Source organism: Aythya ferina, assembly GCF_964211825.1.
Source record: "Aythya ferina genome assembly, chromosome: 1".
NCBI classification, from domain to species: Eukaryota; Metazoa; Chordata; class Aves; order Anseriformes; family Anatidae; genus Aythya; species Aythya ferina.
This window is the reverse complement of record NC_140296.1, coordinates 124,322,200-124,337,159: the sequence shown is the minus strand read 5'-3', so window position 1 is coordinate 124,337,159 and position 14,960 is coordinate 124,322,200. Positions and strand designations below refer to the sequence as shown.

Sequence of the window (14,960 nt, the reverse complement as noted above, 5' to 3'; positions counted from 1 at the left end):
CAGAAGAGGACTGATCTAATTTTTGGTGCTCTTCTATTCTCAGTAAGTTCAGGAAAATGAAAGCAAATTATTCTTCACTCTTAATTTTCTGCAAGGTGAATTTCTGCCTTCTGCTGAGGGTGAGAGAGGGGTGTCCCTGCTGCTCCTCTCAGCCCTCCCCTTTGCGGGCCATTTGCCTTTGAAAAAGCTCATGCCCCGCTGCAGAGCCTTTGATGTAGTTCTCTAAGGATAATGTTCTTGTGAAGGCAAACCTTATGGTGGGGCAGCCCTCCTGTGCTTATGGCTAGGTAAGTGTCACCCTTTAATGATGCAATTCTATACAATTTTATGATCTACTAAGAGAAGGAGCAATTGATATGATTTGCATAACTCAGTATCCTATATACCATATATATAGCTATATTTGTTCAAGGTCTATCAGCTCTTGGGATTACATAATTATTTACTTACACCTTTTGCCTCATTTGTACTTTAAACCTTAGTGAGTTGGGGAATGCTCTTTATCCAGTCTCCTTATTTTATAGCTGTTGCCTAAAGCTGAGGAATGTTTGGGGTTTAAGGAGCTGTTACATAAGGGCTTAGAAATGTTGTCTTTGTCCGTTTGTGGGTTAAGAAGCTGTGTGCTTGCCTGCCTGAATTTACTGAAGGCTCTGTCCATAAATGACAAGTGTGGAAATAGTGGTCAGAGGCCAGGCGAGATCATAAACCTGGGGAGGGGAAGAGCTGACTTTCTTTTGTCTTGAGAGAGGAATGAAGTGTACCTAAAGATGCCACAGTTAACTTTTGCACCTTAGAAGCCCCCAGACCCAGCCAGCTGGAAGAGGGTTGGAAATTGCAGCCATATGGAACCTGCCTTGTTAGTCTGGATGAACATCAAAAGGCAGTTACTTCAGTAAATGATAACAGTGAGAGAGTAAGAGAAGCCTCAGGATGATGAATTGAAGGTATTGGATAATTTCTGACTTAAAACAGTTGATTTGGATGTCACCAGGGCACTCTTTGGGACCTGCTCAGTAGGAAGGAATGGGAGTGGCAAAGAGTTGTAGGTGGGTGTGCTGGGAAGGGCAATTTGTTCTGTGTGTGAAACAGCCTGGTGGTAAGTGCTGAGCTCCTCCCAGGGACTGCCTGAGCAGGCTGCTGAGTGATTATGCACTGGTCTGCCCGACTTCTGGAATGCATCTTCCGTGCATCAAGCCATTAAAGTGTGTCATGTGCTGAGGAGAGGCTGTTACCCGGCCTGCAAAAGATTGCTTATGCTTTCTAGATGACAGAAATAAGTTTTCTGGTTACTTTTGCAGTGAATGCCTTTCTATTGGAAATTTGGATGCAAGTAACTGTAGCAAAACAATCACTGGTACATAAATTGTGATGCCTTAGAAACCTGGAAAGACTTCCATCACTGCTCACAGATGTCCCCCTGCTAATTCCCTGCCTCGTAATTGTAGGAATTGTAGGAATATTTTGCCTCAGAGGGCCATACCAATGTGATGGGTAATGAACTTAAAACTTTCCCTATGCTTTCTTTCAGGAGAAATAGTTACTTGTTTTATTACTTTTTTTTTAATATGTATATGAAAAGTCAGTAAATGTTTTAACTGTGCATATTTTAAGATCCACAGGGCTTAACTTGGATACTGCACATAAACGTATCTACCTGAACTGAGAGGGTAAATGCTTTCAGCACATAGTATTTTTTCTTCTGAAACTGCACTATCTGCAACTGCTACGTAGTGAAGAATTTATGATGTTTATGCATGGAATGTTGTTGGTTTTTGGGAGGAAACGGTTTAGCTAGGCAGCTTTTAGAAAAAAAGTCTATTAGGAAGCCTAATTCTAGTGCGATTTTAAAGAATGCTGGAGGCAACACTTGAACCAGGAAAGAAGGCTGTAGATTTAGTTGTAAATTGAATTATTTTGATGGTTCTGGGTTATTTCATTGCAGGCACGTGTTTAGAAACATGAAAATTGGAGTGGTAGAAAAGCCTAAATGTGAACTTGACCACCATTTTTTCCCTTTCTTTATACAGGTGAAGCCACAATTTGAAAGCAGGGAAAACAGAACATATAGCACCTTTCAAGCCATAGTATATAGGACACAGGTGGTTGCTGGAATAAACTACTTCATTAAGGTTTGTATGTGTTATAAGAGGGATTATTTTGTAGTCAAACAATATAGGTGACTTGCATAGTGGCTTATAGCAAGAAAGGGAAGCAAATGTAGACAAGCTGATGGGACCAACAAGAATCAACACTATCTCTAGCTGCTTATAAAATTCCTCTGTCACTACTCTAGAATAGAAGTATAAAAACTGAAATCACTGTGCTTGTTGCAAATTATCTAAACTAGCCGGAACTGTGCTCTCCTGTTGCCTTTGAAGGCAAAGCAGCAGATTTCATATTCCCTCTTGTGTCCTCCAGTAGTGTTTACGATGATTAATTTGAGGTCAGCCCGAGCATCTGATGGAGAGTTAGTCAATTTTTAAATTTAACGCAAGCAGCCCAGAATCTTCTGTCTAGTTTCATATGCAAGCACATGTGTTGACCCTTTGGTTCTGTGTCATCTGCTGCAGAGGTAGAGCCAGAAGTCATGCCCAGTTAGATTTCTTCCCTTAGTGCTTATTGCTGACCTAGGCAATCACATGTGTAAAGTACTTGCCTGCTGTCCATGGTAAGCCTCATGACCAAGCTACTCAGAAGTTAAGACAGATATGCAATCAAACTTAAAACACGAATTTATAGCACTGGTGACTGATGATGGCTTTCCAAGTTTTGCAAGTGACAGGAAACAGTTCTTCAATTTAGCATTAACTGGAATGAGCTCTGTTGCAAGACCCATTCTTTACACTTGGGAATTTTCCACATTGCTAATATTTTACCAACAAATTTACAGCTGAGATGTAACGCAGACAACGACAAACATAGTGCAACACTGCAGTCACCAGAAGGCATGTAAAGACCTCTTAAGAGCCTAAGGCATTAAACCTTCCTTTTATACCGTAGACCTCACACACTAAGAGTTGAGCGCCTGTTGTATTTGGCTCTGTATGCAGGAAATTCTGTGCAACTGTGTAGGAAATCTTTGTGAAGGCTTTGTGGAGGGGAAGGCAAGTTTATTTTAAAAATTATTTCAGTCGCTCATGCTCATCCCTGCAAGCACAAAGACATGCCATGTTGTCTGTCCAGACAGCAGCCTGTTTGCAGTAAGAAAGACAAGGGATCTTGGCTTTCAAGTTGTCATGGCATCTCTGGGGTTGTTCTTAAGACCATGTGAAGGTTTTGGATAGATCTTTTTGTACCGTCTAGGAGCTGATATGGTGTCTGCATCTTGTCCCACCTCTGAGCCATTAGGACTTAGGCTTTTGTCTCCTGCTCTAAATGTCCCGAGAAGTTTGAAGCTGATGGACAAGGATCTCGAAGAGCTAAATGGAATGCCATCAAACACTTTCTCCTTTTGTTTCTTCTGGTGCTTCTACCCCCAAGAAGTCCTGATTTTCCATTAACATCTGTCTGATGTTCTTTATGTGTTTTATTACAATCTGTGATACGTAGAGACTGAGTTCTCCATGTAGCTCCTGCCACGTGTTACCATCCAGACTTGGGTAAGAGTCACTGCAGTAGAAGTGAAGATATGCCTAAACTTAAGCTTCTGAGAGAAGATCTTCTTCCAAGTATGTAAGAGCTCCTTTTAGTTTCAGACATGATCCTCATTCTCCCACTGTTCTGGTTTCTAGGTCCAAGATTCTGATACTGGCTACGTCCACTTAAGGGTGTTCCAAGCCCTTCCTCATGAGAATCAAGGTCCCAGCCTTGTCAGTTATGAAACTGGCAAAACCAGAGATGATCCTCTGAACTACTTCTGAGAGATGGTGGGGAATGTTTCCCGACTTCTGCAAGTTGCACGGGGATTCTGCCTGTGTCAGTAAATGCATGAGAATAAAATAAGTTTTGAAAGCTGTGTTCATCTCCTGCTTGTTGTGTCTGAGTCTGCCACCTGTCTAAAGCGTGAGAGGGCTCTGAAATACTAGTAAAAGCTAAGAAATACCATCTGTGGAACCACCTTATTTTAGCAAAACAAGCAGTGCATAACAGCCCTGACGTATTCCACCAATGTTCTACATTGGGAGTGTGGGAGGACTCTTTGGGCTGATGCAAGCAAAAGAATACATGCAAAAAAGTAGTCTGAGCTCCCTGAGACTCCCCTTAATAGTTAGGAAGCAGATCATGCTCTAAACCATTCTGGTTACATGCTCACACAGCATTCCTGCCACAAGAGGCATAATAATGTGCATGTGTAGTTTCTTCAGTGTGGAAGCAAGAATCTGCCCTGGTGTCATACACAAGTGGGCTGTTTCTTCTCAGTTCAGAATGCAGCACCACCTCTCCCAAAGTAAAATATCAAAATTACAAACACACACACACACACACCTGACCTCCAACCCCCATCCTCCCTCCCCAAAGCCTTTTTTGTTGCCTCACCCAATTAAAACAATGTATTTCTAAGTAAAAGAAATATTAATGTAAACAGAGATGTGGTGCTTAGTGGCACGGTTTAACAATGGAATTGGCAGTGTTAGTTTAAGGGTTGGACTAGATGAACTTAGAGGTCTTTTTCAACTGAAGTGATTCTATGATTTAGTCATCTGGAATTTGAAAAAGGCTCACGGAAAAAAACTGAACAAGATAGCAACCATTATTGCAAAGGCAGCAAAGAAAACAGAGAAATGCCAGTGAAATATACCATCTAAATTAGAGAGAAATGCTTATTGTTATTAATGCAGAAATGCTTTTACAGTCTGAATTATTTTCTAGGACTTCTCCTTAGGACTCAGAAAATAAGCAAGTTTTTTAAAAATCTCATACACCCTCTACTGGACATTACATCCTATTGCTGCAAGAGGAAAGACATGATTACCAAGGGAATGTTTCCAAAGGCTACAGTACTCCTCTTCTTCCTTGCTCTCTGAATCTTTCTGTTCAAGTCCACCTTCCGGTATTTGCCAAGAAAATACACTTAAATTTAAGTATACCTTAAATCTACAGATGTATTCACCGTTGCAAAACAGTACATAAAAAGATGCATGTTTTTCTCTTGCTGCTTGCTGCAAATCCACACGTGCTAGTGTCTCCCCTGCAACTTCCAGACCTGGGAAGTCCACAAACACGCCTCAGGCACAGTATTCTGGTTGAGGTGCACTGTAGCCAGTGCAGGTTCTTGGGTTTGCATTAGGAAAAGATGAAAGGAGAGCTATGTGATTCCTTCAGATACTGTGCAGTAAGAGAATGGCATGAGAGAAAGAGATTGTTTTTTCCAGATTTGTTAAAAAAAATAATAAAAAAAAAAACTATTTTCTTGTTCATTGATGGAACAGGAATCAACCTTTTGCAGCCTAGGAGGAATTCCACTGCCCTGTGTCCTTTACCTTGATAAAGTAGTTTGTTCCAGCAACCACCTGAACCTTAAACTCCACTGCACTGAAGACATCAAAGGTTTTCCCTTCTTTTTCTTCTATCTGAGGCTTCACCTTAAGGAAACATCAAGTGATTAAGACTGATGCAATACTCATGTGTTTAGGACTGAAGGCTCACGCTATCAGTGTGCCTGATTACCCTGAAGGTCTTTTTTGTGTGTTGAAGCAAGGCCAGGAGTCTAGAGAGGCAGCACAACCAAGACAGTGATGTGGTTCCATCATCACAGACAGAGACCAAGTCTGGAGACAGCCTCTACCAAAGCACTGTGTTGTTATTCTAGAAGATTTATGTTGATGTTATTTCCACTGTTAACGTCTCAGCTTCCCTTCTGCCCTGTATATTTAACAACAAATGTAAAGTGGTTTCCTATGTACATCCACAAGACTTTAGGTCTTTTAAAAAGAGAAGATTTAAAACATATGTGATCTGTTCGAAAAGAAGAGGGCTGTCTTCAGCGTTAGCTCCCTCTTCAAATCACGTAACAGACAGGCCTCCAAAAAGCAAGCTTGGAAAGCAACATAATTCAGCTTGAGTCTTTACAACACTGGCCAGTTCTACCATCATTTAATAACTGCAATATGAAGCGTTTCAAACTGTAAATATTTCCCGCTCACCCAAAAAATAACAAGCATTCGGAGTCATCATTCCCAGTTTCCAGAGTGTAAAACCTGTGCTCAGGAAGTCAGAATAACTCGCCCAGTACCCCTTATATGGACGTGAGCTCTCATGTGTTGCTTGCACCTTTTCTGTCCCACACTTGTCTGCCTAGAATCTCATGGCTATACAGTAAGATTCTTGGGTGGAAAAACAGATTTCAGGGTTTGTTTGCAAGGGCAATATGAAATAGTCATGGAATCCCTGCTGCAAGCTTGGTGCTACCCAGAAGGCCTTCTTCATTGCACTGCATCATTACGAAGCCCTCACTCCACTCCCAGCACAAGAGTAACAGCAGTGAATAGATTTTCTCTTTTCAGTTATATTACACTTCTTCTTTGTACATGAATACATTTGCTATCCTGCCTGCATCCCAACTTGGGGAAAGTGAGCACGACTGCCACCACTCAGGTGCTGCACCAAACTCTGGTGCTTTTCTGTACACAAGAGTGGATTCTGAATGTTAGGAAGCATGGTGGAGGGCAGATGTAAGTATCCCACTGTCCCTGTCCTGTCCTGTGCTCCCAAACTAACCCTAGATGCTGTGCAGGTTTGGTTTCACAGGCCTCAAAATTGCCCCAGCTCAGCACATTTTCTATTTCCTCCACAAAGCTCAGCACTAGGCTCGGTTGCTACCAACAGCTCAGAGTCACATGCAGCTGTAGCTTGTTGGGGTATCATGGCAATGACTCACCACGGCATATGACAAATGGACATCCTGACACAGTATGGAGAGCTGAGAGAGAAGTAATCCCTGAAAGACCTGATTTCAACCCACTCTGCTAATTCGTGATTAAGGTCCAGATCTGAGGGTCCCCGTGGGCAGTACACTAAGCATGAACCAGCAGCGTGCCCTGGTAGTAATGACGGCTAACAGCACAGTGGGCTGCATCAGCAGGAGTCGAGGCAGAAGAGAGAGTAAAGTGATTATTGCCCTTTACTTGGCACTCGTCAGAGCACATTGAGAACTCTTTAAGATCTCCCCGGAGCCTTCTCTTCTCCAGGCTGAACAATCCCAATTCCTTCTGTCTGTCTTCATAGGAGAGGTGCTCCAGCCCCTTGATCATCTTTGTGGCCTAGGACATGGTTGGCTTTCTGGGCTGCAGGTGCACACGTGCTGTCTGTGCGGTGGGATGTTTTGTGATGGGATGTAAGTGGCACTGGTGTAGCTGTGGGCCATGCTAAACGAGTGCAGATAAAATGGTCTCTGTGTCTAGTGACCCCTTTCCATTCTGGGATCTTGCTTAGTCTGTGACTGAATGCTCTTTCAACTTTGCCATCAAGGTAGTCACAACATTACTGGGCCTCTTGATGTCACGTGTATCAAATACTGGAGCCAACAAATACCTGGATTTCATCCCTTTTCTGGTTGAAACTTTGTTTCTGCAAGTAAAAGCACTTTAACGAGAAGCTTAGCTGATATCCTTGCTGAGTCTTGATCTCGTGCAGGTAGTCATGTCTTATGACTCACTATGCAACCATCAGACCGACCCACTTCTTTAGATGTCCCAGTCACTTCTAGGGAGATGGTTTCATTTCTTGTTTAAAAATTACTAATAAATACCTAATCCTAGGGTTTGGATTCTTTTTTTTTTTTTTATTGTTGTTGTTACTGTACTGGTATTTTTACTGACTATAGTTTCTGTTTACTACTTAAAATTGTTTACATCGGACCAGAGTAGAGACACAGTCAAGGTCGTCAATGTTCTGCAAGAGATTGTGGAGTAATTGCCTAAAGTGACTAGGAAGATTAAACTAATATTCACATTTCAAAGACAATGTCCAGCATTGAAGAAGCTTTCAGGGTGGAGTGTAGCTGCATTACCAAAGTGTTCCTTAGGCCTCTAACCTTAGATGTTGTTGCACTAGGGGAAGCTGGTGTGCTGCCTCTAAGAGGAACTGTATGGAGGGTGGAGTAGAGTGGAGTGGAGACATCGCGGCCAGGCTCCGTGTTAAGATGGGAACTCAAAGGTACAAGGGAACTGATAAGCTGCATATTTGCTACCCTGGGCCAATGGCCTGCCATGTTTTTGACAAAATGCTGTCCTTTTGGTGAACTTTGCTCATTATAATATCATTATAACACCAAGACACACCTCCATCCCCAAAGCTACCCACCTCCAAGGTGCGACCACCCCTCACTGAGCATGTGCTCTGAATTTCTCGGAGCCTATAACTTTAAACAAAAGCGAGAAAATTTAGCACCAATCATAAGAAAGGTGTGTATGACTAGAGTCACTCAATCTCCACCCAGAAGACAGAAAGTAATATAAATTGGATTAAAAGAGAGGGGATGTTAGGGAAGATAGCATCCTGACTTCTGGGACCAGTTGACGGGCTGAGCGTCTCTTCCCCCCTCCCACAATTGGGACACCTTTGGGTGAGATTTGAACACTTGGTTATAGTGGGTGTCTCTGCAGAAACATAGAAATCTCTGTAGGGTCTTTGTACCTTTTTAACGCATGAATTGCCAGGCTGTGTATTTCATGCATGTTAGCTTGCTTTTGCAGACAGTAAATCATCGCTGGCAATCCAAAGAACCTGTGTACCTCTTGCTGTGATAAATTGCACTGAATTGCATTGTTCCTAGCTGTGACAGTTCTCACTGAATGTGACTGTTAAGGATGTGTTACATTGTTGGTGAATCCATGACCGTGATAGTTCAGTACTCTGAATCCAACCGGATTGACATCGGTTAATTCGTTATTGGTGAATCTGTGACTGTGATAGTTTGGTACCCTGAATCTGTCCGGGCCCATAACCTACACCTCTTAGCGCAACAGAGCTGTAATGAGGATGGCTGTTCTTTTCAAGGCAACATTCTAAATGCTGTTTAATTCCATCCAGAGCTTAATGAAGAGAGGTTTAGGCTGCCTTAGATAGCCCGTTGCCACTGATGAACAAGTCTGTGAGTTGTCAGCATTTCAAAGCGACTTCATGAGCTGTGTGTGCAAGAGAGCACTGCACCCTGGTGTTAGATGTATCACTGCATTTTGAGACAGCCGTTAATACATCTGTTGAAAGGCAATGGGCTAATATTCGTAAACTTCAGTGTCAGCTGTACAGTTAAGGTTGGCTTCCCTTCCCATCTGCACAACTCTGCGTTCTGGGGGAAGAAAAAGGTTCTTGTGCTTTGAAGACAAAACCCAACAAACCCAGAAGTGTGGAATGACTTCCACACATTATTAAAGTCTTTAGTTTCACTCCTCCTGTCTACCTGAGATTATAACCTAACTTGCCTTTGTACTTAGTGCATTTCTCAGTAATCAGAAGCAAGCGTTCTCCAGAGGGGTTGTGTTGCTTTGGGAACTGAATCAGAATACCTTCCAAGGGCATTAGTGAGATCTGCATCCTGGTGAGTGGAGAAATTTCTAAACTGGCTTAGTTTAGCCCAGGTGCTTTGCTGTTATTGGATGTACTCTGTGACTTGTGGCCTCAGCGTGGTGAGCTGGCTCTCCCAGTTAGCTAGCTCATCTGTCTTGCTGTGTGAATGAGACATGTGGTAGGAATGTGGCAGAAGACGATCAGTGCTTGAGTGAATCAGCAATGTCTTGTACAGATGAAAGAGGTTGAACTCATTGGCTTGAATTGTCATTCCCTCCATGAACGGGGCTGTGAGGATCTCCTCATCTGGTGTGGTGAACTGAGAGAAAATGGAAAACTTCCAACACCTGCCACTCCCTTTATTCCCAAGAACTGTGAATGTTTTTCACTTTATTCAGGAAGTGGTATTAGGACAGCAGTTTTCCTTCATCCGGCTTTCATCCAGTTACATAACACTGCTGCTCAAGCTTGGGGCATTCTGCAACATCCTGGTTTGTAACATGCTCTTATCTTGATCTGTATACCATTGAATTTAGACCCCAGTCAGCTCTAGTTCTTCAATCTCAAGTTCTATGTACCAAGAACAGTCTTGAAGTTAGATATGAAGCACGTTTTCAGTCTGTTGCATCACTCGTTATCTGTGAGGAAGTCAATAAGCAGGAAATTGACCCTGGAGTTTCAAGAAAAACATAAATGTTCCTGCATATAAAATCTGTCTTGATTGTCTGAGTGCTTGGAAATGCTGAGTGAGGCTTTGCTGCATTTCCTGAATGTATGGACTGGTCACCTGCATGTGGGTGAAGAGGCAAGAGGCTTCTAGTTTGAGCCCTAACCAACTGTCTTAGGGTATGGATGGCTGGAGACGGTCATTTACCTTTCTTGCTTTCATGGAGCCATTATACACATAAGATTTTAAGGTGCTCCTTACATTTTCTATTAATATTATTAGTGCTTTATATGGCTTTTTGCTCCTGTTTTCACCATTTCTCTCCTCATCTAGTTCTGATTCAGATTACACCCCTCTCTTTACAGAGCTTGAAACCAAGGTAACCCTAATGCATTTCATGCTGATGTTGCTTGTAACTCTACCTTGTTCGCTTTGTGCTTTCAATGACTCTTTGTGCATGGATCCCACTGTAAAGAGGGCTTTGTCTTCTGTGCGTGATTTACCTGATGACTTCTTTCCTGATGTAAATGTATTATTGCAACAATCAGAAACTGCTCTCGAGCTTTATTAGTCTAATGCAAGTTTGAATGCTCAATGTTATTACAGCCACCAACTTTGCAGATTTGATGCAAGATTTTTACCAAACCACCATCCCCTTACAAAAGGCTTCTGCCAGGTCACATGAAGTAGCACCTGCTAGCACAGACATTGCTCCAGAAGAAGCATTGGTTTCTAAGGAAGAAGCTGAAGATTTGGAATTAGATGAAGTTTTTGAAGAACCAGTTTTAAAGATACAAAAAATGGAATCTAGGTTATTCTGTTCCTGTGGTAGTTCATTTGACAGTGTATAGTGAAATTCAAATGACATCACTTGGTAGAGGAAAACAATTATTGTGGTGGAATATTAATCGTCTCACCTGGGGAGAGTCTTCTACTGCGGAATATATTGCCAGGCTTCAGACTTGTCTGTCTAACCCTGGAAAATGTAGGTGAAAAGATGCCCCAACCATTGAAGCAAGCACTAGAGCAATTGGAGCATCACCGCAGTGCTCAGGGGCATCTGGAGCAGCTAGAGGCCTTTTTTGATCTAGGTGACAGTGCTTGGCCCCTAGACAACAAAAGGTCAAAACCACGGCTGAATATGGAAGGCCCTGGTCCAAATCATGACACAGACAGAGTTCACATGTGGGATCCCCGGGCCTGCATTCTGAACCATCTAGCTGACGATGCCCCCAGCTGGAAGACAATACTGACGGGATTCATCAACTCGGCTTGATAACAGGATTATACAAAATACCTGGGTGCAACTTTAATTCTAACTGGAAAATACCTGTCTTTACAGAAACTAGTATTTCTCTGGAGGCACAGCAGGAATTCCCTTTGAGAAACTGGAAATATTTATCCCCAGTTTAATTTTGGCCCAAGGGTATTTCCTATTTTCCAGTGCAAGCTGGGGTTAAAGGTAAAAAAGAATCCAGGTTTTGAAATCTGCCATGAATCCCTGTGTGAACTTGTTCACTGTAAAATGGTTCAGGCTGGGATCTTGTACAAACAGGAGTCAAAGCACCAAGTCTCTTTTTGCGGTACGGCTTACTCGTGGGAGCAGCAAGACCTTGTTTCCAAACAGATCCAAAGAGGACACGGACCACACAAGCCCACGTCAGGGTACCAGGCAAAAGGAGCGGAATCATTAATCAGAAGAACTTGGAACTGTTTAAGGGGGTTAAAACACTGGCTAAAATTGGTTAAAACATGGTATCAAGTTGTCACTGCTAAATGTAACTTTTCTTTTTCTCATCCTTACAAAGTAGCTGTTTATAAAGATACTACAGAGACCTGCAGGCTGGCACTCTGTCCTTGTAATAAGATACCAATTCCAAGATTAGCCATGGATGCTACATCCCAAAAGGGGGCCATTTCCTGTATCAGCGGTGGGTGCTCAACATCCCAATTTAGCAAGGAAAGGGCAATTCATAGAATTCACCTGCCCCTCTGCTCCCCCTCATGAGGAAGCTATAGGCTGCGATGAGGTTTCCCCTCATTTATTAATGGTTAAACTGAACCTTGTGATTTCAGCTTTGTTTGCCATAGACATTTTTCTACTCTGACGTGGCATGTTACAATGTATGCAAAGAGCATTCTTAGGAATGCAAAGATGTACTATGTTCCATCACAATGTAATCCTATTTATTACAGGCTTATTCTCAGGAAACCCCTTGATTAGTCGTCTCTGCACTAAACACTTTTCCTGAAACCTTTAAAGTTGCCAGACAGGCAATATTCTGATTAAGGTGAGAGTAGTGATTGGTTCTATTTGTTAATAGTCATAGGATTCCATGGTACATAGAGGTATATATATACAAGGTGCCTGGTGACTCTTCTCAGACTACTCTGGACTTCCCTCCTCAGAACCACCCATCATTTCCGAGACGTTACCTGCCACTATGGCGCCTGGGGGCTTATCTGAAACGAAGCCTGCTACTTCAGAAATCCAGCATATTGTTGACCAGGTGAGTTGCAACCTATCTAAAGATGAAGTCTGTGTGAAGGGTGAATGTTGTGCGAAGGCTGGGAGACCAGGTGGTGATGCTGAGTGTTGAAAGTGAAGAAAATGCCCTTGCCAGGAAGTATTTTTCTCAGCGTTCTGCGTGGGCACTGTGCAAGTAAGACAAACCCAAATCACTTCTGTGTTTCATCCTTGTCCATAGGCAGGCATAGTACTGGCTACCTTCACTTAATCTTTGAATACAATCAAAAGACCAACTCTACTGTTCTTGCACTGTGGTTGCTATATATGAAAGGAGAAGATTGTACCTGATAAGTACCAATATGCAGCTTTTAGGAAAAAAATTATTTAGGAAGCCTAACTCTAACGTGATGTTAAAGAATGCTGGAGGCAACACTTGAAATAGGAAAGAATGCTGGAGATGTGGTTGTAAATTGAAATACTTTGATGGTTCTGGGTTTATTTTCTTACAGGTACGTGTTTAGAAATATGCAAATTGGAGTGGTAGAAGGGAAGGAACAGCCTAAATATGAACCTGCCAACAGTTTTTTTTTTTTTCTTTTTCTTTTTCTTTTTCTTTTTCTTTTTCTTTTTCTTTTTCTTTTTCTTTTTCCAGGTGAAGGCAGAATTTGAAAGAAGGGCAAAGATAACATGCGATATCTTTCAAGCCATAGTATATAGGGATCAGGTGGTTGCTGGAACAAACTATTTCATTAAGGTTTGTATGTTTTATAAGAGGGATTACTTTGTAGTCAAACAATATAGGTGACTTGCATAGTGGTTTATAGCAAGAAAGGGAAGCAAATGTAGACAACCTGATGGGACCAACAAGAATCAACACTATCTCTAGCTGCTTATAAAATACCTCTGTCACTACTCTAGAATAGAAGTATAAAAACTTAAACAACTTTCACTGTGCTTGTTGAGATGTGAATGATAAGTTTTGTAAGATCATCTCACTTGAAGAGAGTGGATAGCCTTCTCAGCTCAAATTATCTAAACTAGCCGGAACTCTCCTCTCTGTTGCCTTTCAAGGCAAAGCAGCAGATTTCATATTCCCTCTTGTGTCCTCCAGTAGTGTTTACTAGAATTAATTTGATTTATTTTAACAAATTCAATCTTAATAAATGCATTTATAGCACTGGTGACTGGTGCTGTCTTGCCCAGTTTTGCAAGTGATAGGAAACAGTTCTTCAATTTTGCGTTAACTGGAATGAGCTGTTTTATACTTGGGAATTTTCCACATCACTAATATTTTACCAACAAATTTACAGCTGAGATGTAATCCAGACAATGATGAACATAGTGCAACACTGCAGTCACCAGAAGGCATGTAAAGACCTATCAAGAGCATAAGGCATTAAATCTTCCTTTAATACCATAGACCTCACACACTAAGAGTTGAGCGCCTGTTGTATTTGGCTCTGTATGCAGGAAATTCTGTGCAACTGTGTAGGAAATCTTTGTGAGACCTTTGTGGAGGGGAAGGCAAGTTTATTTTAAAAATTATTTCAGTCGCTCATGCACATCCCTGCAAGCACAAAGACATGTCATGTTGTCTGTCCAGACAGGAGCCTGTTTGCAGTAAGAAAGACAAGGGATCTTGGCTTTCAAGTTGTCATGGCATCTCTGGGGTTGTTCTTAAGACCATGTGAAGGTTTTGGATAGATCTCTTTGTACCGTTTAGGAGCTGATATGGTGTCTGCATCTTGTCCCACCTCTGAGCCATTAGGACTTAGGCTTTTGTCTCCTGCTCTAAATGTCCCGAAAAGTTTGAAGCTGATGGACAAGGATCTCAAAAAGCTAAATGGAATGCCATCAAAAACTTTCTCCTTTTGTTTCTTCTGGTGCTTCTACCCCCAAGAAGTCCTGATTTTCCATTAACATCTGTCTGATGTTCTTTATGTGTTTTATTACAATCTGTGATACATAGAGACAGAGCTCTCCATGTATTTCCTGTCACCTGTTACCATCCGGAGTTGGGCTAAGAGTCACTGAAGTAGAAGTGAAGATATGCCTAAACTTAAGCTTCTGAGAGAAGATATCCCTCCAAGTATGTAAGAGCACCTTTTAGTTTCAGACATGATCCTCATTCTCCCACTGTTCTGGTTTCTAGGTTCAAATTTCTGATACTGGCTACGTCCACTTAATGGTGTTCCTAGCCCTTCCCTATGAGAAAAAAGATCCCGTCCTTATCAGATATGAGATTCCCAAAACCAGAGATGACCCTGTGACCCCCTTCTGAGCGATGGTGGGGAATGTTTCCCGACTTCTGCAAGTTGCACGGGGATTCTGCCTGTGTCAGTAAATGCATGAGAATAAAATAAGTTTTGAAAGCTG

General features: G+C 42.0%; 2 protein-coding genes across 4 annotated transcripts in view; both read left to right on the top strand.

The window, feature by feature from the left end:
* MIX23 (mitochondrial matrix import factor 23) overlaps positions 1-3,955 on the top strand; it is an 18,598-nt gene extending 14,643 nt beyond the window's left edge. For both annotated transcript variants that reach the window (XM_084501279.1, XM_084501278.1), the window contains exons 5-6: positions 2,028-2,129; positions 3,732-3,955. In XM_084501279.1, the coding sequence (XP_084357405.1) occupies positions 2,028-2,129; positions 3,732-3,860 (231 nt within the window). In that variant the 3' untranslated portion in view covers positions 3,861-3,955. The remainder of the gene's footprint in view (positions 1-2,027; positions 2,130-3,731) is intronic.
* Positions 1-14,960, top strand: part of LOC311425467 (cystatin-A-like) — a 16,836-nt gene extending 1,876 nt beyond the window's left edge. Inside the window, exons 1-3 of one of the 2 annotated variants that reach the window (XM_084501351.1) lie at positions 12,443-12,624; positions 13,237-13,338; positions 14,737-14,960. In XM_084501351.1, coding sequence (XP_084357477.1) covers positions 12,559-12,624; positions 13,237-13,338; positions 14,737-14,865 — 297 coding nt within the window. In that variant the 5' untranslated portion in view covers positions 12,443-12,558 and the 3' untranslated portion in view covers positions 14,866-14,960. Of the gene's footprint in view, positions 1-12,442; positions 12,625-13,236; positions 13,339-14,736 lie in introns of those variants that run through there. The other variant, XM_084501350.1, reaches the window with a different exon arrangement.